Here is a 24936-nt window from a genome sequence, read left to right on the forward strand (position 1 = left end):
AAGGCTTGAAATAAATATCTTAAAAGCGACCTAAATAGGAAGCCCTTGTAATAGTATTTCTAGTAGTTTCTCAAGTTTCCCCTTGTTAATCTTGCCACCTGGGCTGACTGCATCTTTACAAAACTCCGTGCCTCATTTATGAAACAAAGGACAATTATAACCTCGGTGATGATTGCTATTTTCAAAATCTCACATATTCTTCTACAATGTGACTCCGCTACTCTCTCATCAGGTGGTGAAGTCTATTTCTCCTCTTGAATCAGGAGAGGCTCGTGACTGTTTCCATCAAGAGAATACGGCAGAAGTGATGCTATGAGAAGTGCGAGGCTGGGTCATAAAATGGAACACAACTTTCACCTTGTTGGCTGGAGCACGTGCATGTGCCCGAGGCCTGCTAAAAGTCTACCTATGCTGAGACTTTTATGCTGTGAGGAAATCAAAACACATGGTGAAACCACGTACAGTTTACATCAGCCCAGCCCAGAGCCCAGGTGACAGACACATTAGTGCATAAGCCTTCAGATGATTCTAGCCCCAGCCACTGAGTCACCCCCAAATTTCAAGTCTTGCTGGATGAGGCCCTAGATATCATAGAGCAGAGACAAGCCATCCCCACTCTGTCCCACAGAATGCATGAGTATGATAACATGGCTGCCTGAAGCTGCTAAGTTGGGGGCGGTAGTAAATGGGAAAACCACTGAAGGGCTGTTTTAAACTTTAAGTAAGATGTGTGTATGAAAGTGCTCTATACAAACTGAAAGCAAGAATGGAAGGCTGCTGCCGCATGGAACGGAACAGGAAAGGAGCTGTGGGGAGGGTGGGCCAAGGAGAGTGGGGAGGTGAGGGAGGCATGAGGATGAAGTAGAGCAGTGGAGTGGGAGGCAGGCTTGGGTTCCCATTTATCATCGGGGCCATGCTTCCTTTGACTTACTATGTGGAATCTGAATACCTTTTGGAAGTAGGGCCAAGAAGATCTCCTTTAAGACTAATGATGTACTATATGTTGGCTAATTGAATTTAAATTAAAAAAATGACTGAATATGGGGTATGGGACAATGAAGAATCAAAGATGACTCTAAGAAATTTGGCCTTAAAAACTGAAAAGACAGTTACAGCAGGAAGAATGTATCTGCCATCAGTTAAACATGGGACTACAGGCGGGACTAGTTTCAGAAGATCAATAGTTCAGTTTGGGATATGTGAAGTCTAAGATATCTACTGGACATCCAAATAGAGATGCTGAATTGGTGGTTATATATTTGAGTCTGGAGTTTAGTGAACAAAGTGCTGCTCTCCATAGTCCAGTCAGTTCAATGTTTACGTTCCAAGGAGAAATAGGGGCCTGTCTGAATATCTAATTATCCCCTCTTTCAGTATCATTAGTGATTGATGATACACTGTTAAGTGAAAAAAGTAAGTTATAGGACATTCCCACTTATTTATATGTACACAGATATGTGTGTGTGCAGTAAATGTTTTGTATTCTGATTCATTTGTTTTTACAGTAAGTCAGTACTTCACCGAGAGTGTTAGAAACATACACATACACATAGTAAATACATCAACCACTTTCCTGTCATAAAAATTATAATGAATGCTTCCTTTCAACCAAACATGAAGCACCATTTTCCTTCCATTGGAACCTTACTGCAACAGAAACTAATTTAAATCTACAAATGAAAACCTAAAACAACAACAACAAAGAACGATCTGAAGCTTATTATTGACTAGTGTAAAAAAATTATCTATAGTCTTCCTAAAAACACATAATGAAGTTAACCCCATCTTTATATGTTGAACTTGCTTTCAAAAAATTCTTTGTGGTGGTCAACAGACTTAGGTAAACAGCTGTAACTTACAGGGCAAGCTGGCTCTGTAATTGTGTCCCTCCCCTCAATAACCACACACACACACACACCCCTACACTATACTACACTGAAGAGACAAGACAACTGCAGAAAGGACAATGCAACAGAGAAAAAGCTGGTTTGAAAGCCAAACAAAGATTCTAAAAGAATCTGCTTCACCTACTCCGCTGTGTCACTTTCCCCCGCTTTTCAGTTGTTATAGCACCCAGGGATCAAGTCATTTAATTTACATACATCCAAAATTACTTCTGTAATTCCATTAGGAAATAAAATTCTGATGCATTTTGACAATCTTGTAGATTAGGTAATAAATAAAAAGCAAGTGTTCAGTTTATTAGTATTTAAGTTTCTCTACCTGATTGATTAATCCGTCTGTAGGTTTTAGGCAAGTAACTGAAATACAAACATTAAAAATATTACCATGGTGACAGTTGAAGATGGTCACAAATCCTCTGATCATTCTTCTGTCTACTTCCCTCCCCTTCAGTTTGGGAGCTCTGTGACTGCTCTAATAAAATATGGTGGAAATAATGCTGTGCCAGTTTCTGAGCCCCGGTCTTGAGACTAGCAGCTTCCACTTGTTACCTCTTGGAATACTCACTCTCGGAGCCCAGAGCTGCTATGTGAGAAGTCAGATTATCCTGTTGAGTGATCATGTGGATTAAATGGGAATCTGGGCAGTGCAGATCATGGACAGCATCAACTACACGGTTACAGTGGTGAATAATATCAGTAAGGTTCCTAAGGTTCCTGTGCTCATGTAGCTTTGTCTTTGTAATGCCACTATCAAAGAGCAGCAGAGAAATGCTCTGTGTTCACCAAACTGTTTCCTTTCCATCTAGGTTTGCAGCTAGGTGGGCCAAGTGAGTGAGCTCTGGCTAATGGAATATGGGTAGATAAGCCACTTCAAATCCTAGCCAACCCCCCAATCTACCTCTATAACCCTCCATGCTGTCTTTTCTTTTCTTGCAGACTGGATTTAGAATTTTGCGGGGAGAGAAGGAAGTGGAAACGGACCTAGCCGATAGAAGAGCCACTTATAAAAAGAGCCTGAGTCCCCGAAGGACTACATGGGGCAGAGGTGATTCACATCCCAACCCACACTGGATGGAGCTATGTACAAGGAACAGAACCTTCACTGGGTTAAGATGCTGAGACTTTGGGGGATGTTTGTTATAGTAAATGGCTTACCTTGTCTAATACAAAGAAGGATCTGTAAAGAGTTACTTCCCAATATTTTCATGTATGTTTTAACTTAAATAACTACAGCAGTCCCCCTTTATCTGTGGTTTCTCTTTCTGTGTTTTCAGTTACCCATGGTCAACCACGGACTGGAGGCAGATGATCTTCCCTCTGATGTATCACTTGGTCAACAGTAGCCTAATGCTAGGTCACAGTGCCCATGCCACTCACCTCACTTTGACTCATCATGTCAGCATTTTATCATCTTACATCATCACAAGAAGGGTGAGTACAGCACAGTAAGAGATTTTGAGAGAGCACATTCACTGACTAATACTGTTAAAACTGATACATTTTATTTGTAGTTATAATTGTTAATCTTTTATTGTACCTAATTTATAAATTAAGCTTTATCATAGGTGTGTATGTATAGGAAAAAACAGTATACACAGAGGTTGGCACTATCCACAGTTTTGGGCGTCCACTAGGGGTCTTGGAACATATATCCCGTGGAATGGGGGGTGGGAGACTACTATACCGTATTACATTAGATTTAGTCTTAAATTTCTCTAACAGACTTACATTTTAGAATATTTTCTCTAGAGAAGTGATATTTCTACCAGTAGAAAAGAAAGTAACTAACCAATTAGGTTTTAATTTTACCAAAACTAATATGGAAGAGCCAATCCAAAATAATGTATTGGAGGATTTTGTTTACAAAATTACATTTTGTTTATATCCTATTGTGAACTGCTCTAAGAGTCTTTATTAAAAATCTTTAGCAGAGAACTAAGGAATGTCATCATGCTCTTGATTTACACTGATTTATGATTTTTAAAATTTGTAAGGCAGGGAGAATTTTTACAATTGAATAATTATTAACATTTCCTCTTTATATGAAAGTAATACATGATCCCTGAAGATACTAGTTTTAAATCTAAAAGCAATTATTGTGGGGCGCCTGGGTGGCTCAGTCGTTAAGTGTCTGCCTTCGGCTCAGGTCATGATCCCAGGGTCCTGGGATCGAGTCCCGCATCGGGCTCCCTGCTCCACTGGAAGCCTGCTTCTCCCCTCTCCCACTCGCCCTGCTTGTGTTCCCTCTCTAGCTGTCTCTTTCCGTCTCTGTCAAATAAATAAATAAAACCTTTAAAAAAATAAAAGCAATTATTGTAATGTCTCATTATAAAGCATTTAGCTTTGTTTAGATTTGGCAGTTATGTCAGAAGAAAACACTTTTATTTGTGGCTTTTGAGAATAAAGCTACTATCGTTTAATTTCAAAAACTGTTTAAATATTCTTTCAGTTGTGTAAATAACCAAACTGTGACAAAGCACCTTCCTAACTTCTAGTTTTATGATTTATGAAAATAACAACAATGAAGACATACAAAAAGAAACACTAACACAAAAAGTTATAGAATCAACCAATAAAAAAGGTACACAAACAGTGTTCTGTCATACAGTGTGGGGGGAAAAAGAACATATTTGGACAGAGTGAAGTATAAGTAGAGAAATCAACATCTCAGTTCAAAGTAGGAAAAAATTCTTAAAAAGTCACCCTGGTAGATTTGTGAGAGAGAGGGTTTAAAAAAATAAAACTGGGATTTCTTGGTGATTCAAGAACTATGTTTTCTTCCACAGCCGCCTGGCTTATAAGGGACTCATGGAACCGAGGTGGGTGGGGTTGGGGTTTAGTGTCTAACACTTTCAAAAAGGAAGCTGCTCAACAAATGAGCAGGGACACATGGATATCCACATGCAAAAGAATGAAGTTGACCCTAACACCTCACACCACATACAAAAGTTAACTCAAATGGATCAAAGACCCAAATGTAACAAATAAAAAACTATAAAATTCTTGGGAGAAAACAGGTGTAAAACGTCAAGATCTTGGTTTACGTAATGATTCCTTAGATATGACACCAAAAGGACAAGCAACCAAGGAAAAAAATAGATAAACTGGACTTCATCAAAATTGCAAACTTTTGTGCTTCCAAGGACACCACCAAGAAAGTGAAAAGACAACTCACAGGAGAGAAAATATTTGTAAATCATATATCTGATAAGAGACTTGTATCCAGAATATGCAAGGAAATTTTAGAACTCAACAATAAAAAACAAATAGCCCAATTTTTAAAATGGAGGAAAGATCTGAATAATTTCTCCAAAGGAAGAAAAATATATAGGGGGTATACATGGATGTACTACATAAAAATGGGACATTCCAAAACTGCTGGTCAGGGGACTTTGTTACCTTGTTCACCAACAGGTCAGATTTACAGCAGCTGAGGGCATCTATTCCAAAATGAATGTGATGGAACACAAAGAAGTAAACTGAGATGATTCACTTTGGCTGTCTGAACAGTAGTGTTTCATAGGAAGAGAAAAAAAGTCACATAAAGGCTTCTTCTCTTTGTAGTAGAGTAGAAAAGCTCTCTTTCAAAAAGAATATACAAATGGCTACTAAGCACGTGAAGAAAAGATGCTCAAACATCATTAGCCATTAGGCAAATGCAAATTAAACTTACAGTGAGATATACTTCAGACCCACTAGGATGGCTATAATAAAAAGACAGAGAATAACAAGTGTTGGTGAAGACAGGGAGAAAAATGGAACCCTCATACATTGCTGGTAGGAATGTAAAACAATGCAGATACTCTGGGAAACAGTTTGACAGTTCCTCAAAATGTTAAAGATATAGCTACCATATGACTCAGTAAATCTACCCCTAGGTGTATACCCAAGAGAAATGAAAACATAAGTCCACTCAAAAACTTGTACAGGAGGGGCGCCTGGGTGGCTCAGTTGGTTAAGCATCTGCCTTCAGCTCAGGTCATGATCCCAGAGTCTCGGGATCAAGCCCTGCATCAGGCTCCCTGCTCAGAAGGGAGTCTGTTTCTCCTTCTGCCTCTAAGCCCGCTTGTGCTCTTGCTCCCTCTCGAATAAATAAATAAATACTCTTAAAAAAACCCCAAAAAACAACAAACCTTGTATAGAATGTTTACAGCAGCATTATTCATAATAGCTAAAACATGGAAACAGCCCAAACATCTATCAACTGATTAACAAAATGTGGTCTTATCCATACAACAGAATATCATTTGGCCATAGAAAGTTAACGAAATACTGATACATACTACAACATGGATAAACCTTGAAAATATTATGCTGCATAAAAGAAGTCAGACTCAGAGGCCATACGTTGTATGAATCCACTTATATGAAATGTCCAGAATAGGCAAATTCACAGAGAAAGGAAGTAGATTAGTGGTTGTTATAGACTGAATTGTGTTCTCCCCAAATTTTTATATTGAAGCCGTAACTCCCAGTGTGACTACATTTGCAGATGGGGCCTATAAGGAGATAACAGAGGTTAAGTGAGGTCATAGAGTGGGGATCTAATCTGGTAGGGTTGGTGTCCTTTTAAGAAGAGGAAGAGACACCAGATCTCCATCTCTCTGTCTCTGTCTCTCTCTCCCTATGTGCACAGAGGAAAGGCCATGTGAGAACACAGTGAGAAGGTAGCTGTCTACAAGCCAGGAAGAGAGGCTTCACTGGACCCCAATCCTGATAGCAACTTGATCCTGGACTTGTAGCCTTCAGACGGTGAGAAAATAAATTTCAGTTTTTTAAGCCACCCAGTCTGTGGTATTTTGTTATGACAGCCTTAGCAGACTAATACAGTGATTGCCAGGAGCCAGGGGAAGGGGAAAATGAGGAGTAACTGCTAACATATGTGGGGTTTCTTTCTGGGGTAATGAAAATGTTCTGGATTTCCATAGTGGTGATAGCTGCATAAGTGTGAATACACTAAAAACCATCATGCAATTTAAAAGGGTGAATTTTAGGGTATGTGAATTCTTTCTTGATAAAACAATTTGCATCAATTAGATGTCATTTTAAAAATCTTAAAAAAAAAAAGCAAGTTGCACATTTATAAAAGTCCATCCTGGTCATGTGACAAACTTGGAACCTGATTTGACTGAGGAACTTAGAGAAATCCCCCTACCTCCCATTTTCCTAGTTTGATTTACAAGTGTCACCTGTTAGCTGTAATGCATGTTTACTTAAAAGAAACTCATTCAATCACGTTCTTGAGAAAAGGAAAAAATCTTGTTACTTTTTGTATGGGAAAGGCAAGTGGTTAAAACAGAAGGTTTATGAGCCCTTCCTACTTACTGTTATTCCCTAACCTTCTTTGTTTTGATGCCCTTCCCTTCTTAGCCTCATCATTGTTTTTCTTATCTATAATATCGTTTGGTTCTTCATGAATTTTCTTCCCTAACAGCCACTCACTTTCCTCTTTGCTTCCTTTGTCCTAGTTTCCTTACATCAATAAGTGTGTACTGAAAACCTCCTGCTTGACAGTAGGGGCTCTGCTTTTAGGAAGCTTAGAGTCACATCTTGTCTTTCTTTCTTTTCTCTTCTAATCACACAGTATTGTGCCTTCATGTGCCCACTATCACATTTTCTTACGCATTTTCACTCCTCTCTTTGTGATGATTGTTCATATATATATATATATATATATGAAGAGAGAGAGAGAGTCCCCAATGTTACTGCTATGGCATATAAAAATACTGACAAGAAGGACATGAAAATGTCTGACTCTTGTGTTCATTCATGATGCTGTTCTGATTTTTAGGAGGTAGGAGATGGTGATGATGATGATGGAGCTAGAGAGGCTGAGGAAGTGTATGGAGCAAGACTGTGGGAGCTTTCCTTAACAGTGCAGACAGTCTCTGTGGGTGGACAGCCTGAGCTCGGGTCGGGTTTCTAGAAGTGATCTGACAAGCATCTCCGGGACATGACTAGGACCTAAGAACCCAATACTAGGGGCACAGAATTCAAGGACGTGATCTTTGCTCTTTAAGAAGGTAACATGTACTAGAAAAAGACAGATGTACAATGAGGTATTTCTCACAGTAAGCAGCAGGTCCCACCAGTCCCCTTATCTGGTGCTGTTCCTCTCTCCCCTCACTCAGACTTATACCAAGCATTTTATTTCATGCCAACCTTGGTGCAAAGAACTGGGAACATAAAGACCAGTAAGGAAAATTGGCTTCCAAACCAGTCATTACTCTTGAGGAGCTGAACTTACTACTTTGTCTGGCAGAAAAGTCCTCTCGCCTTTCCACAAACCCAAGTCCTCTCCTACTTAAACTTTCTTCTCAAGTCTTTGTAAATGAAGGTTATGTGCTTATAAGTCAACCTGATATTCTACTCATCCCCTTTCATTTGGTTTTATGCATTTTACAAACTATATGTTTTGGCCCTCTATTTACAGATTCTATTACTATGAGGCCCCTATTATAATGAAGCAGCTTCTCATGGGGTTATATATTAATAGGATTATTATGAGGCTATGTAATTAATGCTCTGTTTCTCTTCAAAGACTAGTGAATGCTACTGATCGTTGAGTCAGACTTGGAAATCCCACTCTCCAAAACCTTATCACAATTTCAGATGGGACTTCAAATAGTTTTACCCTGTGAATAGGCACATATTATATCCCTAAATAAATGAGCTTGACTTTAACTCTAGCCTGGTATCATCTGCCACTGGTCTGAGTGAACTGGTGAACACGGTATGTGACTTTGTATTATGAATGTATAATTAGCCATGCGGTCTCTCCCCAACCAACACACAGATACCATAAGGGCATTCATTCCCTAAGTCAAAGGTACAAGCATGCATATACCTGAGGGAAGGCTGTGGAATAGTGTCTGGACTGGCTGGTACCTGGACTCCCTTTTCCCATTCTTCCTTCCATGTATCCGCAAAGAGGTAATAGCTGTCAGGATTAATGTGATGAGAATCTGGAAGTTTCATGGCACTGATGAGGTCCTTCCGGAATACCTGAGAAGACATTGTACACATCTTGAGAAGACCATCACTAGGAAACTAACACCATTTAATGTACTTTTAAAAAGACTATCCTCACCCACTCTTCAACAAGAGATATCTCTAACTTCCTAAATGGCCAGATCAACTTCTATTTGGAAAGGGTTTGTAGTACTGACAGTTTGTTCTGGATTTAATGAAGAGTAAATAAATCCTTCTTGAATTATTTTCTAGGGCTCCTTGAATTTAAATCAACAATACAGGTTACTCTAAAATAGTTTGTATAAAACAACCTGTAACTCTCTCAAATTAAGCAGTTTAAGTATCCTCTGATAACTTCTAATTATTTAGGTATCACTTTATTTTTTACTTAGAAATTATTTTAATATCTTATTTTTTTCTTCCTGAGATTTTGATAGGAATTACGGGTTGTTTTTTTTGTTTTTTTTTGAGGGGGGGAGGGGAGAGGGAGAGAGAGAATCTTAAGCAGGCTCCATGCCCAGCGTGGAGCCTGATGCAGGGCTGGATCTCATGAACCTGAGATCACCACTTGCACCAAAATCATGAGTCGGATGCTTAACTGAGCCACCCAGGTGACCCTACTTGGAAATTATTTTAGACATATGGAAAAGTTACAAAAATAGTACAGAGCTCCCATATACCCTTCATATAGTTTCTTCTAATGTTAACATCTTACATAACCAGAGTATAATGACCTAAACCAAAAAATTAACATTCCTACAATACTATTAATTAATCTATAGACCTTATTAAAATGTTACTAATTTTCTGGTTAATATTTTTCTGTTCCAGAATTAAATCCAGGATCCCACATTGCAATTACTTGTCACGTCTCCTAGTATTCTCCAATTTGTGACAGTTTCTTAGTATTTGTCTTTCAAGACCTTGACACTTTTGAAGAGAACTGGTCATGTATTTTAGAAACTATCCCTACAATTTGGGTGTCTGATGTTTTCTCATGATTAAAATTTTACTCATTTTTGGCAAGAATACCACAGAAATGATGCTATCTCCTTCTCATTCCATTATATCAGGGGCATATAATGCCGATGTCCTATCAGTGGTGATGTTAAACTTGATCACTTGGTTAAGGTAGTGTCTTGCTGGTTTTCTCCACTGTTAGGTTACTGTATTTCCCTTTGTAATTAATAAACATCTCAGAGGAGATACTTTAAGATTATAAAAGCATCCTGTTTCTCCTCAAACTGTCATGAGCTAATTTTAGCATCCACTGGTGGATATCTTGCTTGCAAGAATTATTACTGTGGTATCATAATGGTGATTTTCTATTTCCCTCAGTCCTTCCACATTTATTAATTGGAATTCCTCTGTAAGAAAGATCTGTCCCTTCTTCCCCCTTGTTTATTTATTCAATTATTTATTATATCATTATAGACTTGTGGATATCTATTTTATCCTCTGGGTTATAAGCCAGTATTATTTTTGTTGCTCAAATTGTTCCACCTTTGATCACTGGGAGCTCTTTTGTGTTGGCTCGCGCCTCTACTCTTTCAACACATCCCATCCTTTTTTGAGTATTTTCTTAATTTCCTACATCACGACACGCCCCAGGCGTGTTTATACCCTTCGTTTATAAAAGCTATTGATTTTATATGTTAACTTCATATCCTGCTACCTTACTGAATTCTTTTATTGCCTGAGTTAGTTTTATCATTGATTTTCCTGTGGTTTTCTAGATATATTATCATACCATCTGCAAAGAGAGTTTCACATCTTCTTTACCTAGTCTTAGGTCTCTAATTGGTTTCTCTTGTTTAACTACACTGGCAAATACTGTATTAATATTTGGAATAGTAATGGGGATAGTCAACAATATCTGCCTTCTTCCTGAAATTGGGGGAAATGATTCTAGTGTTCTTCATTAAGATCCTAGGTTGAAGACTATGGTAGATATGCAGCATCTATGTTAAATTATCTTACAGTTCTCCTTTATTCTTGAATGTTTTTGAATGGCTGGGTACTGAGTTTTGTTAAAGGCTTCTTCAGTGTATATGAGAATAATTGTATAATTATTTTCCTTAGATATATTAATATGGTGTATGATTATATTGTATTTTTTAAAAATATTTTGTTTATTTATTTGACAGAGAGAGACAGCAAGAGAGGGAACACAAACAGGGGGACTGGGAGAGGGAGCTTCCCGCGGAGGAGAGAGCCCGATGCGGGGCTCGATCCCAGGACCCTGGGATCATGACCTGAGCCGAAGGCAGATGCTCAACTGACTGAAGCACCCAGGCACAATATAATAATATTGTATTTCTTGATACCCAAACAAACTTGCATTTCTGGAATGAATGTCATTTGGTCATGATACATTTGTTAAATATGGTACTGTCTTCAGTCTTCTAAAATTTTATTTAGTATTTTTGTGTCATATTCATGAGTGATATTTATCTGAAGTTTCCTTTCTTTTTTTAAAATTGTCTTTGTCTTTTAGGTTTAGGTATCAGTGTTATGCATGCTTCATAAAAGGAATTAGAAAAAAATAAAAGGAATTAGAACATTTTCATTCTGTTACAATGCTCTAGAATAACCTGAGAATTATTGGGACTATCTGGTCCCTAGGAAACCATCAGGACTTGGTGCTTTCATTGTGGGGTAGTTGCTTAATAATATTCTCTACTTCTTTAGAAATTGGTCACTTGAAGCTTTCTACCGCTAATGGAGTCAATTTTGGTAATCTGTATTTCCATAGGAAGTTATCTATTTTATCCAGTATTTCAAATTTATTTCTGCAGAAGCTTGCAAAGTATAGCCAGTTCTACTTTGCACAGAAGCTTGGGATCAGAAAATGACAGTGCATGTGGAAACTGTGAAAAGCAATCTTAATAACTAATGGGGAAAATTATGATTTTTCTATGACCTTTAAACATTTTCATCAAAATATAAGAAACTCTTATTGTTGGCTATAAGTGTATAAAAATGAAAAATATAATCGATATTTTAGTATATGGTAAACATTAGAAACATTGAGAATTAAAGTATTTTTTATAAGAAAATTTCTCAAGAGTAGGTGGGGCAAAGCTTGCCTCCTTTTTCTTATCATATAATTTAAGATACGGAGCAAACAACTGAGATGGAATGTTTTAAACTTTCATTATTTTAAAAAATCTATGATTTCAGTTTGTATTTCCCTTTTCACCCAAGAGTTGTTTAATAGGTTTTAAAATTTCCATAGGAAAGGACCTTTCTGTTTTTGTAATTTCTGATTTTACAGCATTGTGACCAGAGTACTGTTTATATTAGGTCCATGTAATAATGGAAATCACTGTTTTCCTTGTGACTTAATATTTGGTCATATTTTGTATGTGTATCATAGACATTTGAGAAGGTACATTCTCTATTATCTCTAATATCAAGGTTTCAAGTTTGATGTATATTCATCATCTGTACCTTACTAAACTGCTTGTTTTTAACTATCTCCTCACTTATTTTTTTGTTCACTTACTCTGATACCGAGAGAGGTATATGAAAGCCTCCTACAATTAGTGTGTTTCTACCTATGTCTCCTTGACTCTTCCATAGTTTTTGCTCCATGGAGGTGGTTGCCGTGTTATTCAGTGTATAGATATTCCTAAGTATCACATCTTCACGGTGAATTGTGGTGTTTAGCACTAAAAAGCCTTCTTTGTTTTGGGGGGCTTGATTGATTTCTACTTTGTCTGAGATCAGGCTCACTCGTCCTCCTACCATTTTCCTGGTATACCTTTGTCCATCTCTATTTTTAGCCTTTCTGATTAGGTGTTTTAGGTATATTGTATACAGCATATAGATGCATCTTGTTTTGTGAGCCATAAAATTTTTTTTCTTTAATAGATGTTAAGCCCATTCATAATATTTATTGGCATATCTCAGATATTTAGTCTCAACTCTGTCATATTGATAATTACATGTTAATTTCCTTATGCATCTGTCTCTATCAGATGTGTATTGTTTGCTCTTTTAATTACATTTTTTTTTTGCATTTAAGAAGGTTTATAGTTGTAGTCTCTTTGTTATCTTTGTACTTTGATCTTTAAAAATGTCCTCAGTTTCATTTTCTTTTTTAACCTATCTAGTTTATCAGTTTTTACTGTTCTCAGTGAGTTCCTCAGGGGTGAGGAGGATAGAAATGAAATGTCTATTGTGGCAGCCAAGAGGACCCCAGTGTGAGCCTTTAACCCTACCCCTGGCAAGGGAGTCCCAGCTGTGTGAAAAGTTCAAAGGCCAGAGGTACAGGATGATGACATCAGTACAGCTACAACTTGGACTTGGGGAAACAAAGAGATTCCCCATAGTTCATTTTCTGCACGCTAAGCACAATTAGGCACTGACAATATCGGAACCAGGATCCATCTGAAGTTTGATGTACTGTTATCCTCTGGTTGAAAGGGTCCCTGGGTGACTAAGGGGCACGGAAATATGCTCACCAGCCTGGACACATTACTTAAATGGCTGTGGAAGCCTAAGCTTTGTGATTCTGCCCTTTTCAACAACAGAAATAAGTATGTAAGAGGTCTCAAGCTAACTTGGTAATGATGTCAGTGATGAAGGTCCAGTTGAAGTCTAAGGAATGAGGGAACACACTTTCACATGAAAGTATACATACACCGGTATATACCTCATCTACTCATTTCTAATTCTGAAAAAAATCAACCATCCACTGGCAGGTGGAAAATAAAACATGTCCACATTTCTGGAAGATCAAAGGAAAAAATGCTATCAATCAAACATTTTAGACTTTAATGCTAATAAAGGTTCTCTGAGGAGAAACACTGTTCAAATTATATGTAACATGAAAGTAGAGGCGCAGAGCGTGATCCAATAAAGCAGTAATTCTCCATTGGTGCAGTTCTGTTTAAACTGACAACATTTCAGAGTATAGGACTGAACTATCACATAATCAAATGATGCCATTTAAATGAATAAAGACTCATTCCATTTGCTTCTTTGCAGGGACAGCTCTGCAAATGCCTGTTGCTTTCACTTTGGGAAGATTAAGAATTAATATGATCTGAGCAAAGTAGAGAAGGAAACCAACCTTAAACATGCTGGTGGCCAGGTGGCAACAAAATGACCTCCCTACCAAGAATCCTAGCCAATTAAAGTTAATTGGGTGCTGTGCAGGGAGAAAGCTGTCTACAGAAAAAAAAAAAAACCTGGTGGTTTATTACATAATGCTTTGCATAAGGGGGTAAGAGAGGATCACAGTCATATCCATTTAACATGTTTTGCATAGAGCTCAGTGTTCTGGATGGCTAGGGGGAGAAACTCAATCACCATTTTCCTAACAGTGGTGCATTTCTATAAAAGACTACAGTGCCTTTAATGAGCCAGTGGTTAAGTAGTGGTGGCAATTTACAATTGTGCTAAATAAACTACTGTCTTTGGGAAAGAGAGTGCTATGGGAAATCCTACTTTAGATCTGGAAAGACTACTAGGGCTAAGTATTTTCAACCTCCTAAAATATTTAATTGTTTTCCATGTGATACACTTCACAAAATAAATCAACTGATTGCAAACCATGCTTAGGGCTTAATAATGTCACACCATCTCATCATATAGCTTAAGCCATGTCTTTATACTTGATATAACTGCTTATAAAAATCTGTTCTGTAGTTTCCTAAGTAGCCTAGAAACATATTGCAGTGGGTTGAACGGTGGCCCCCCCAAAAGTTATGTCTACATCCTAATTTCTGGAATCTATGAATGTTACCTGATTTGGAAAAGGGATCTTTGCAGATATAACTAATTTGAGGATTCTAAGGTGAAGAGATTATCCTAGAACATCTGGGTGGGCCCTAAATCCAATGACAAGTATCCTTACAAAAGAAAGGCAGGGAGAGATTTAAGACAGAAAAGGAGGAGGCAGTGTGACCATGGAGACAGAGATTGGAGTGATTCACTGATCCACAAGTCAATAAATGCTGACAGTCATCAGAACCTGGAAGTGGCAAAGGACTGAATCTCCCCTAAAGTCTTGGGAGGGAGCACAGCCTAGCCAATGTTGGACTTCTGGCCTCCAGAACTGTGAGAAAATAAATTCCGGTTGTTTTAAGCCACCCAGTTTGTGGTAATTTGTTACAGCAGCCCTAGGAAACTAATACACATGTTTACCAAACAGAAGAGTAACTTGAAGACTCTAGACAAAGACATATAAAAGCAGAGGCCAGTGAAATCTGGCCCTTGTCCACGGCTTCAGAAATACCAAACCTCCAGGGAACAGACATTCTGTGAAGTCTGGGAAACCTCAGATGGCAGGAACCCCAATCAATTCAGACCTATTTTTCTTAAAATGAAGAATGAAGGCTAGATCTAATGACTACTATAATTTTACTTCCACCTTTAGAGAAAAACAGCAGACCTATATGATAAGCCTGATTTCAATTTTATAAGCTAGCCAGATTAAATAGCATCAGATCCAAGGTTTCTAGAGAAGCATTTTTACTCAAGGCAGTGCACAACAGTCTGCTTTATCTTGCTGTAGAAACATCCCAAGCATGAGGCAGAACATAAAATGCTGAAGAAGGGATAGGAATGTAAGTTCAGTACTCAAGCAGATATCTGCAAAGTAATATGAAATATATTTACCAAACTGGTCTCATGAATCTGCTTTTGATAAGAAAAGGAATTTGGGGGGGTTTTAAAAAATGAATACAGGCAAACAAAATAGCGTTAGTGTATCCTGGGTAGAGGGGTGTGAGTTCTATACACATACGGTGGCATACACATATGCACATATTTGTATATATTTTCATAAAGAAACAATAAAAGGATAAACCAAAAGCTTTTTTTAAAAAATGGCTACCTCTGGGAGTGGGGGAGAAAACAGTGAGGAGAGAAAGACAAAAGCTAGATCTCTCTGAATGTGTTTGTGTCACAGTTGGATGTCTGAACCAGGCAAATGTCTTATAGTCAAAAATGAAATTAAAAATCTTTAAAGAAAGGAATATGGGCCCAGGGACACACTACCCAAATTGGTCTACTGGTTTCACCAACCACTTTGGGACAAATTATTTAAATTCTGTGTCTCAGTTTACTCATCTGTAAAATGGGGATAACAACAACACCTCATAGGGGTTGTTATAAGAATTAAATGGCTCAATTTATGTAAAGGGCTTAGCATGGTATTAGGCTCATGGTAATTGCTAAATAAATTCTAGCTGTAGTTATTATTTTATCATCATCATGATAGTCTCAGCTTTACTTCTTTTTTTTTTTTTTTAAAGATTTTATTTATTTATTTGACAGAGAGAGAGACAGCAAGAGAGGGAACACAAGCAGGGGGAGTGGGAGAGGGAGAAGCAGGCTTCCCGCCGAGCAGGGAGCCCGATGCGGGGCTCGATCCCAGGACCCTGGGATCATGACCCTGAGCCGAAGGCAGACGCTTAACCGACTGAGCCACCAAGGCACCCCTCAGCTTTACTTCTAAAAGCAGAAAGAAGTATATAGCTAAGTTCTCCTATCTATCTAGTCCATAAAAGTAATTACTGATGGGATAAAGGAGATGTGAGTTCATGGCTCACCTAAAACATCCATGGTTCAGCTCCCAAAGATAGGATTCCCAAGCAAGAGGCCCATCAAAAACTCTAGCCACCTCTCTATAGGCCCCAAGGTAATGCAGAAACTTCACAAAATAAAACATGGCATTTGATGCTAAATTAAAGATTATGAATGAAGGCTCTAGATGTTGACATTGACCTAGGTAATGAAGTTGAGAAGTTTTACAAGTTCTTAATTGTGTGCCTATTTTATATGCATTGGTAGTTTCCCCAAAAGTTTCTGAAACAAAAAAGCTTTGTACTTACCAGATATCTGCTCTTTTATGGTCAAAGAGGGGATTCACAGGCTAACATACAGCCCAGAAGCTATGCCAAGTCCAACAGTGCATATACATCTTCGCCCCTCAGATGCATGCAGAAACAAAGGAGGCCTCACTATGAATTCAATTAGAATATCAATGCTTAACCTGCCAGAGCCACAAAATGAAAATGTCCTTCACGGACAGCTCTGGCTTTTACTGCTCTCATTAACATCTCTCAGTGGGCAGTTTGTTAAAGCATAGCTAGTCTGAACATTTCTGTGACATTTTTTAGAGGAAAAGTCAAAACATTTACTTCCTGTATGACACAAAAGGGAAAACTGTCTGGTTCATGTGACTGTAGCAGAGAAACGGATTAGTTCTGATTCACAGTCACTTAAATATGAAACTATACATAATGACCACAAACAGATGTGTCATCCCAACAGCACCAAAAAACAGCTGCAAATGTGGTATCTATATTTAATCAAAAGGAATTAACTGTAAGTGATTTTCTTAGAATTATACAATCTTAAGATGAAAAAAAAAAGATGTTCAGGTTACCTAAAAGAATCAACCACTTAAAGCAGAGAAAACCTAACAAAGAATACAAACTTGTTCTTATATGATGACAAAAGGTACCCAGTATTATCAAGATACCATGTCCCACGTTAATTTCTCCAGCGGAGCAAAGCTTATTCAATTTCTAAGTTTAGACCTTTAAAGATCATGTAAATATTTTTTCACAGAAATATTTTTCAAATAGCTTAAAATAATTCTGTTTTCTTACACAGAACAAAACAGGACATTTTTGATGGCTTTGCATTGACATCAACTGAAACATCAATTACCATAAAGCAATGTACTTTTGGGCAACTTAGGCAGGTCTGATTACCTCCCTTACCCACTACCCAACAGAGGTGGTGTGCATCCTGGTGATGGAGGAGGGGGAGCAACTGAGTCTGAGTTGGGAGATCTGGGCAATTTTCACACAAGAGATGACATCTGAGGTTTACTTTGCAAGTTTTTCTCCCATCCCTCACTATCCCTTTTTTGTACAGTAAGTGTGCATTTGCAAGCTTGGTAGTTTTTATCTCCTGCAGGTCAGAAAACCAAATAATCAAGCATGTTAGAAATACAGGCTCTATTTCAGAGTGTTGCAGTGTTCTCTGCCAAGTTAAAATATGTGAGCTTTGACTCTGTTGCTATGAAAGTCTTAGACATAATAAATGAGACTATGGAACTATAGATGATATGCCATCAATCCTTTAAGATAGGTTATGTTTTATAGACCAGTCGGACTAATATATGTGAAAATATCCTGGCTTTTGAGAAAGAATAGAAGACTTTTTAATACATTCAAATTAGTCGTCTGGTACTATGTGCTTTTTCTAGGGCAACTGGCTTCTGAGAAACATTTTAAGAGTATGGGCCCTTTTGAGACTCCGATGAAGGTGCTAGCACACACATACACAAAAAAACACATTGAAAACATACCCTCAAAAGCCTGTATACAATTTGCAGAAACTACCAAAGCCGCTGAACCATACGTGGAATTCACACACCCCAAAAACTCTTCTCTAGAGGATAAATCAGGGGCAGGCATAAACAGGAATACCAGTGAAGCACTAAACATCGAAGAAAATATGTACCTATTAATGCAGCTGATAAAGGCCCAGTGAAAACAATCATTTACACTGCATTTCAGTGACAAACTCCCATTACAAACAAAAGGTTTCAGTCAGAAAGAAAGAAACTCCCACCCTTACAAGAAGAAAAAGGCAAGACAGGGAGCAAATTAACGATTTTTTCATGAACCCTTGAGAGAAATGAGTCGCGGGACAAATGGCCAACTCAAGGATGGATGAACATGCCTGCAGGGAGACGCAAGGACAGGCGCTTTTTTTTTTTTTAATTTTTTATTGTTATGTTCATCACCGTACATTACATCATTAGTTCTTGATGTAGCGTTCCACGATTCATTGTTTGTGCATAACACCCGGTGCCCCACGCAGAACGAGGACAGGAGCTTTTGCTTACCTGGGGCATAAGCTCCAGCAGGAACATTTAACCCAGAACTTTTGACAAACTGCCGGGGGCAAAGTGAGGACAACCAAGAGAGACTGAAGTTCCTGGGGGCTACAGTAAGAGGGGGTTCCAAACCTCTTGTAAGCTTTTTCTCTAGAAACCCAACTAGGCTCTCATAGGGAAGATGGTGGAAAACCTGGAGAAGGCCCCCCCTCCTCAAGTGGTGCTGTCTGAGTCCCTGGTGCTCTGTGTCCTGGCTCTCTTACTGAACAACAACAACAAAAAACTTCACCTGCATGGGAAGGCTATCAGGTGAGGGCACTGGTGTAATTTCATTAGTGCTGGGAAGAAGGGCAAAGCACCCAAGCTCAGCCTCCCTGTGTTACACAGGGGAAAAAAGCCTTAATCTAGAGGAGGGAGAACCTTAAGGACAGAGACTGAGCATACCAGAAGATACTGGCTACAGGCAGATAGGGGAATAGGAGGCAGGGACAAAAAAAAAGCTCTACCCCTAAAGTCCACTTCCCCATCTCACCCCCAGAAACAGAACCACTACACATCTCAAAGACTGAGAGTAATCAGGAAGTGAGAGAACAATGTCTTTCCCCAGTATTCTACCACCGTGCTAAAGCCTCCAGTGATAATAACTGTGGCTTATAATGGGAGAGCTGAGGACAAGCACAAATGGAAGATTCTAATCCAAGACAGGAGACACAAACAAAGTCACCAGAAGAATTAGAAGGAAGTCTCTGGTGCCCATAGCAGTAACACATTTCAAATACTCTCCTACACTGGTAGTGGGAGTGTAAACTGATGAAGCCCCTTTGGAAAACAGCCTGGCATTTCTTCAGATGGTTAACTAGGGTTACCATATGGCTCAGCAATTCCACACCTAGGTGTATACTCAAGACAACTGAAAACATATGTCCACATAGAAACTTGTACATGAATGTTCATAGTATTCATAATACTCCAAAGATGGAGACAACCCCAATGTCCATTAATGAATGGATAATAAAATGTGATATACCCATACAATGGAATATCATTCAGTCATTAAAATAAATGAACTACTGACACATGCTACAACATGGATGAACCCTGAAAACATTATGCTAAGTTTAAGAAGCCAGACACAAAAGGCTGTATATTGTATGACTCCATTTATATGAAATGTCCAGAACAGGCAAATCCATAGAGACAGAAGTTAGATTAGTGGTTGCCAGGGGCTGGGAGTAGGGGAATTAGGGAGTTACTGTTAATGGGTAGGGGGTTTCTTTCTGGGGTGATGAAATTCTATATTTAGACTGTAGTTACGGTTATACAACTCTGTGACTAGACTAAAACCTACTAAATTATACATTTTAAGTAGATGAGCTGTATGGTATAAGAATTATATTTCATGAAAGATGTATAAAGTGGTTTTTTTTTGAAAAGGGCAACTCTTGTGGCATCAGTGGATATCACCTTAGAGGCCCTGACATCCACTCCCACCCAACAATAACAAAGTATCCCTCCTCCTTAATGTGGGATCAGCACAGACTGGGTAGGGAGCCTGGACTGTGATCATCACCCACGAGTAATGTAGTACCCCTTACCACCACCACCACCCCTGCTGCTATCAGTAGAGGCAACAGGGTGGGGATTTCCACCCCCACCAAGTAGTAGGGAGACACCCCTCTCCTGTTCCAGAGAGATAACAGAACTATCTTCCTAGAGACTAACAGAAGTAAGACGGGAAGCCTAGGAATTCTGCAACTGGTGGTACAGAGTCAGTGCCCCACCTCCCCACTGGCCTGGTTACTACAGAAGCCTGCTAAAAAGGATTTAAATAAGACTTACTGTTTGATAATATACCAAAAAAGTCCAGAATATAATAGAAAATCACTCATCATACTAAGAACTGGGAATGAGAAGAGACAGTCAATAGACACGAACACTGAGATGACACAGATGTTGGAATCATCTGACAAGGGGTTTAAAGCAGCCATCATAAAAGTGCTTCAATAAGAAATTACAAACACTTTTGAGACAAATGGAAAGTTTCAGCAGAGAAATAGAGGATGTAAAGAATAACCAAATAAAAAATCTGAAATGGAATAATACAATAACTGAAATAAACTCATGGGATAGGCTCAATAGAAGAATGGAATTAACACAATAAGAAGAATTTGTGAACAAAAGAAATTACCCAATCTGATCAAAAGAAAGAATACATACTGAAAAAAAGAGAAGAGTCTGAGGGACCTGTGGGGAAATAACAAAAGATCTAACATTCATGCATTTGAAGTCGTGAACGAAGGTGGAGCTGAAAAAACAGATGAAGAAATAATGGCTGAAAACGTCCCCAAATTGGCAGAAGATATAAACCTAGACTCAAGAAGCTGATCAAACTCCAAACAGCATAAACCAAAAGAAATCCATGCCCATGCACATCATAATCAAACTTTGGGAATAAAGACAAAGAAAAATCTTGACAGCAACTGGAAAAGAGATGACTGATTACCTACAGGGGAGCAAGTATTTGAATGAGAGCAGATTTCTCACCAGAAACCATGGAGACCAGAAGAAAGTAGCACATTTTTCAAGTGCAGAAAGAAAAGTACTGTCAAACCAGAATTCTGTATCAAGTGAAAATATCCTTCAGGAATGAAGGTGAAACCAAGACATTCTCAAATGAAGGAAAACTAAGAGAATTGATCACCATCAGACTTACCCTAAAAGAATGGCTAAAGGAAGTTCTTTAAACAGAAAGGAAATGAACAAAAGGAATGTTGGGACATCAGGAATAAGGGAAGAATAAGAATAAAAATATGAGTAAATATAATAAACTATCCATCTCTTGAGTTTTATAAATGTTTGTTGGTTGAAGCAAAAATAATAACATTGTCTAGTACAGTTCTCAAAGTATGTAGAGAGAATATTTAAGACAATTATACTATAAAGGTGGGGAGGGGTGGATAAATGAACCTAGATGGTGGTAAGGTTTCTTTCCTTTTCTTTTTTCTTTTTAAATAGACTCCATGCCCAACATGAGGCTTGAATGCATGACCCTGAGATCAAGAGTCACAGGCTCTACTGACTGAGCCAGCCAGGTGCCCCAGTGGTTAAGGTTTCTGTATTTCACTTGAAGTGATAAAATGTAGAGACCACATTAAAAAAAGTCCTCCTTTTTAAAGGTTGCTTCCCAAGAGCAACCACTAAAAATCTACACAAAGATATATACTCAAAACCACTACAGAAAAGTCAACATGAAATTCAAAAAAATGTTCAAGTAATCCACAGGAAGACAGAAAATAGAGAAACCAAAAAATAGAGAGAACAAATAGAAAACAAACAAAATGGCAGACATAAACTAAATCATACCCAAAGTTACATTAACTATAAGTGGCTTAAATAGTCCAATTAAAAGATACTGAAAGAGTGGATTAAAAAATGACTCAACTCGGGGCACCCAGGTGGCTCAGGGGGTTGAACATCCAACTCTTGATTTCTGCTCAAGTCATGAGCTCAGGGTTGTGGGATGAAGCCCTACATCGGGCTTGGCGCTCAGCAGGGAGTCTGCTTGAGATTCTCTCCCCCTCTTCCTCGGCCCCGCCCCTCACTCGTGTTCTCTCTCTCTCAAGTAACAAATCTTTTTAAAAAAATGACCCAATTATACATCATCTATAAGAAACTCACTTCAAATATAATCATACATATGTTACAAGTGAAAGGATGGAAAAATATACAATATTAACATGAATCAAAAGAAAGCCACTAACTATATTAATATTAGATAGTGCAGACTCCACAGCAAACAAAATCATCAAAGACAAAGAGGGACATTAAATGATGCTAAATTCACCAAGATATAGCAGTCCTAAATATGTAAGCACCTAACAATAGAGCTTCAAAATACATAAAGCAAAACTGACAGAACGGAGAGGAGAAATACACAAATCCATAATTGCAGTTGGAGACTTCTACAGCCCTCTCTAAACAACTGATAAAACTATTAGGCAGGATATCCGTGAGGATACAGAAGAACAATGTCAACCAGTAGGACCCAACAACAGCATAATACACAGTCTTTGCAAGTACCATAAAATGAAACATTTACCTAGAAGAAACCATATCCTTAGCCATAAAACAAACTTTGACAAATGTAAAATAAGTGAAATCGTAGAAATAATGTTCTCCATCAAAACTGGATTCAAACTAGAATCAATAACAGAAAGATAGCAGGAAAGTCTCCAAGTGCTTGGAAACTAAACAACATACTTCTAAATAAGCCATGGGTCAAAGAGGAAGTCTTAAGAAAAATAAAAAATACACTGAACTGGATAAAAATGAAAATAAACATATCAAAATTAATGGGATGCAGCTAAAGAACTGTTTAAAGGGAAATTTATAGGGGTGCTTGGGTGGCTCAGTTGGTTAAGCATCTGCCTTCAGGTTGGGTCATGATCTCGGGGTCCTGGGACTGAGCCCCGCATCAAGCTCCCTGCTCAGCAGGGAGCCTGCTTTTCCCTCTCCCTCTACCCCTCCCTCCTGCTTGCATTCACTCTCTGTTTCTCAAATAAAATCTTTAAAAAAATTAAAGGGAAATTTATAAACTAAAATTCTTACATTAGAAGAGGAAAAAAAAAAGGAGGAAAAGTCTCAAACAGCCGAAGCACCCACTTCAAGAATCTAGAAAAAGAACAAAGTAAACCCAAAGAAAGAAAATAATAAAACTAAGAACAGAAATCAGTGGAACTGAAGAGAAAAATATGAGATGATTTCACTGATTTATGAAACAATTTGAGCAACACAATAAATTATGTAGTATTGGATTATAGCCTCAAGTATAAAATAAATGTACATGAGTCCATACTGACATTAATAAAAATTTTTTTAAATGAAGGAAGCACCCAAGAAGATTATTATAATTGCTTAATGTTGGGAAACAATCAGATTGTCTAATATGAAGCTCTTGGCACATAAAATTTCAATAAATGGTAGCTATGAGAGGTAGCTGTGATAATGTCCATGTTATAATGACAAAACAAATTATTTCAGAGAGATGAAATAAGCCAGCAAGGCAAAACATGGAATCATTCTCTTCTAATGCCAAAGCTAGTTTTGTTCTACAATATCAGGTTCTCTCTTTTATAACAGAATGTGAAATATAAAGTAAAAAATTTGCTTCCAGTAGCCCAGGTCCCCTATCCCTTGCAACAAAAGACTGCTATTCTCACTGAACTGGAGGCATCAGGACTTAAGACCCAAAGCTACTGAGTCACTTTATGTTCTAGGACTGGCTGTCCTAAATGGAAAAGTAGCAAAGTTTCTTTCTCACCATTCTATAGTCAAAGCCTCCTCTGGATAGATGGGAAATTTGCTCTGTTCCTGTTTATGTGCATTTTATTCCCTAAGTATTTCTGCTTGAAACAGACACATATAAACACACTCTGATATTTTACTGTGCCCAGAAAGATCTTAAGCAAAAGATGGAAATGAAAAGTGACCAGATTAAATGAAAAGTGACCTCTGAGAAAGAGAGAGAGAAATGCTCTCTCTGGATGACACCCTAAAGCAATACACTCCCTGCCCCACCTTGTGTGAGGGTAGGTGGAACCTGTGACTTGCTTCTAACCAATAGAACTATGTCAAATGTGAAGGAATGTCACTTCCTTGGTTAGGTTATGTAATTTGGCAAATGTGATAGGATGTCACTCCCATGATTGTATTATACTACATAAGACTCAGTCTTGGGGCACCTGGGTGGCTCAGTCTTTGGGCGTCTGCCTTTGGCTCAGGTCATGGTCCCAGGGTCCTGGGATTGGGCCCCGCCTTGGGCTTCCTGCTCAGCGGGAGGCCTGCTTCTCCCTCTCCCACTCCCCCTGTTTGTGTTCCCGCTCTCTGTGTCTCTCTCTGTCAAATAAATAAATAAAATCTTAAAAAAAAAAAAGACTCAGCCTTAGCAGACTGGAACAAAAGATTCTCCCCTTGTTGACTTTGAAAAAGTAAGTTGCCATGTTTTGAGAGGATGTATGGAGAAGGCCATATGGCAAAAAACTAGGAGCAGTCTCTACGAGCAGAGGGTAGTCTTCCACCAAAAGCCAGCAAAAACCCGGGATCTCAGTCCTCTGGCTGCAAGGAGATGAATTCTGCCAACAACCTGAATGAGCGTGGAAGTGAATTCTTCCCTAGTAGAAACTCCAGAAC

General features: G+C 38.4%; 1 protein-coding gene across 1 annotated transcript in view; it reads right to left on the reverse strand.

The window, feature by feature from the left end:
- The window catches only part of JADE3 (jade family PHD finger 3), a 96191-nt gene that overhangs the window by 39555 nt on the left and 31700 nt on the right, over positions 1-24936 (reverse strand). Inside the window, exon 4 of the mRNA XM_028113326.2 lies at positions 8752-8909. Coding sequence (XP_027969127.1) covers positions 8752-8909 — 158 coding nt within the window. The remainder of the gene's footprint in view (positions 1-8751; positions 8910-24936) is intronic.

This window comes from Eumetopias jubatus, unplaced genomic scaffold (genome assembly GCF_037043125.1).
Source record: "Eumetopias jubatus isolate StellerSeaLion01/CBP00866 unplaced genomic scaffold, mEumJub1_p1.0 scaffold_11, whole genome shotgun sequence".
NCBI classification, from domain to species: Eukaryota; Metazoa; Chordata; class Mammalia; order Carnivora; family Otariidae; genus Eumetopias; species Eumetopias jubatus.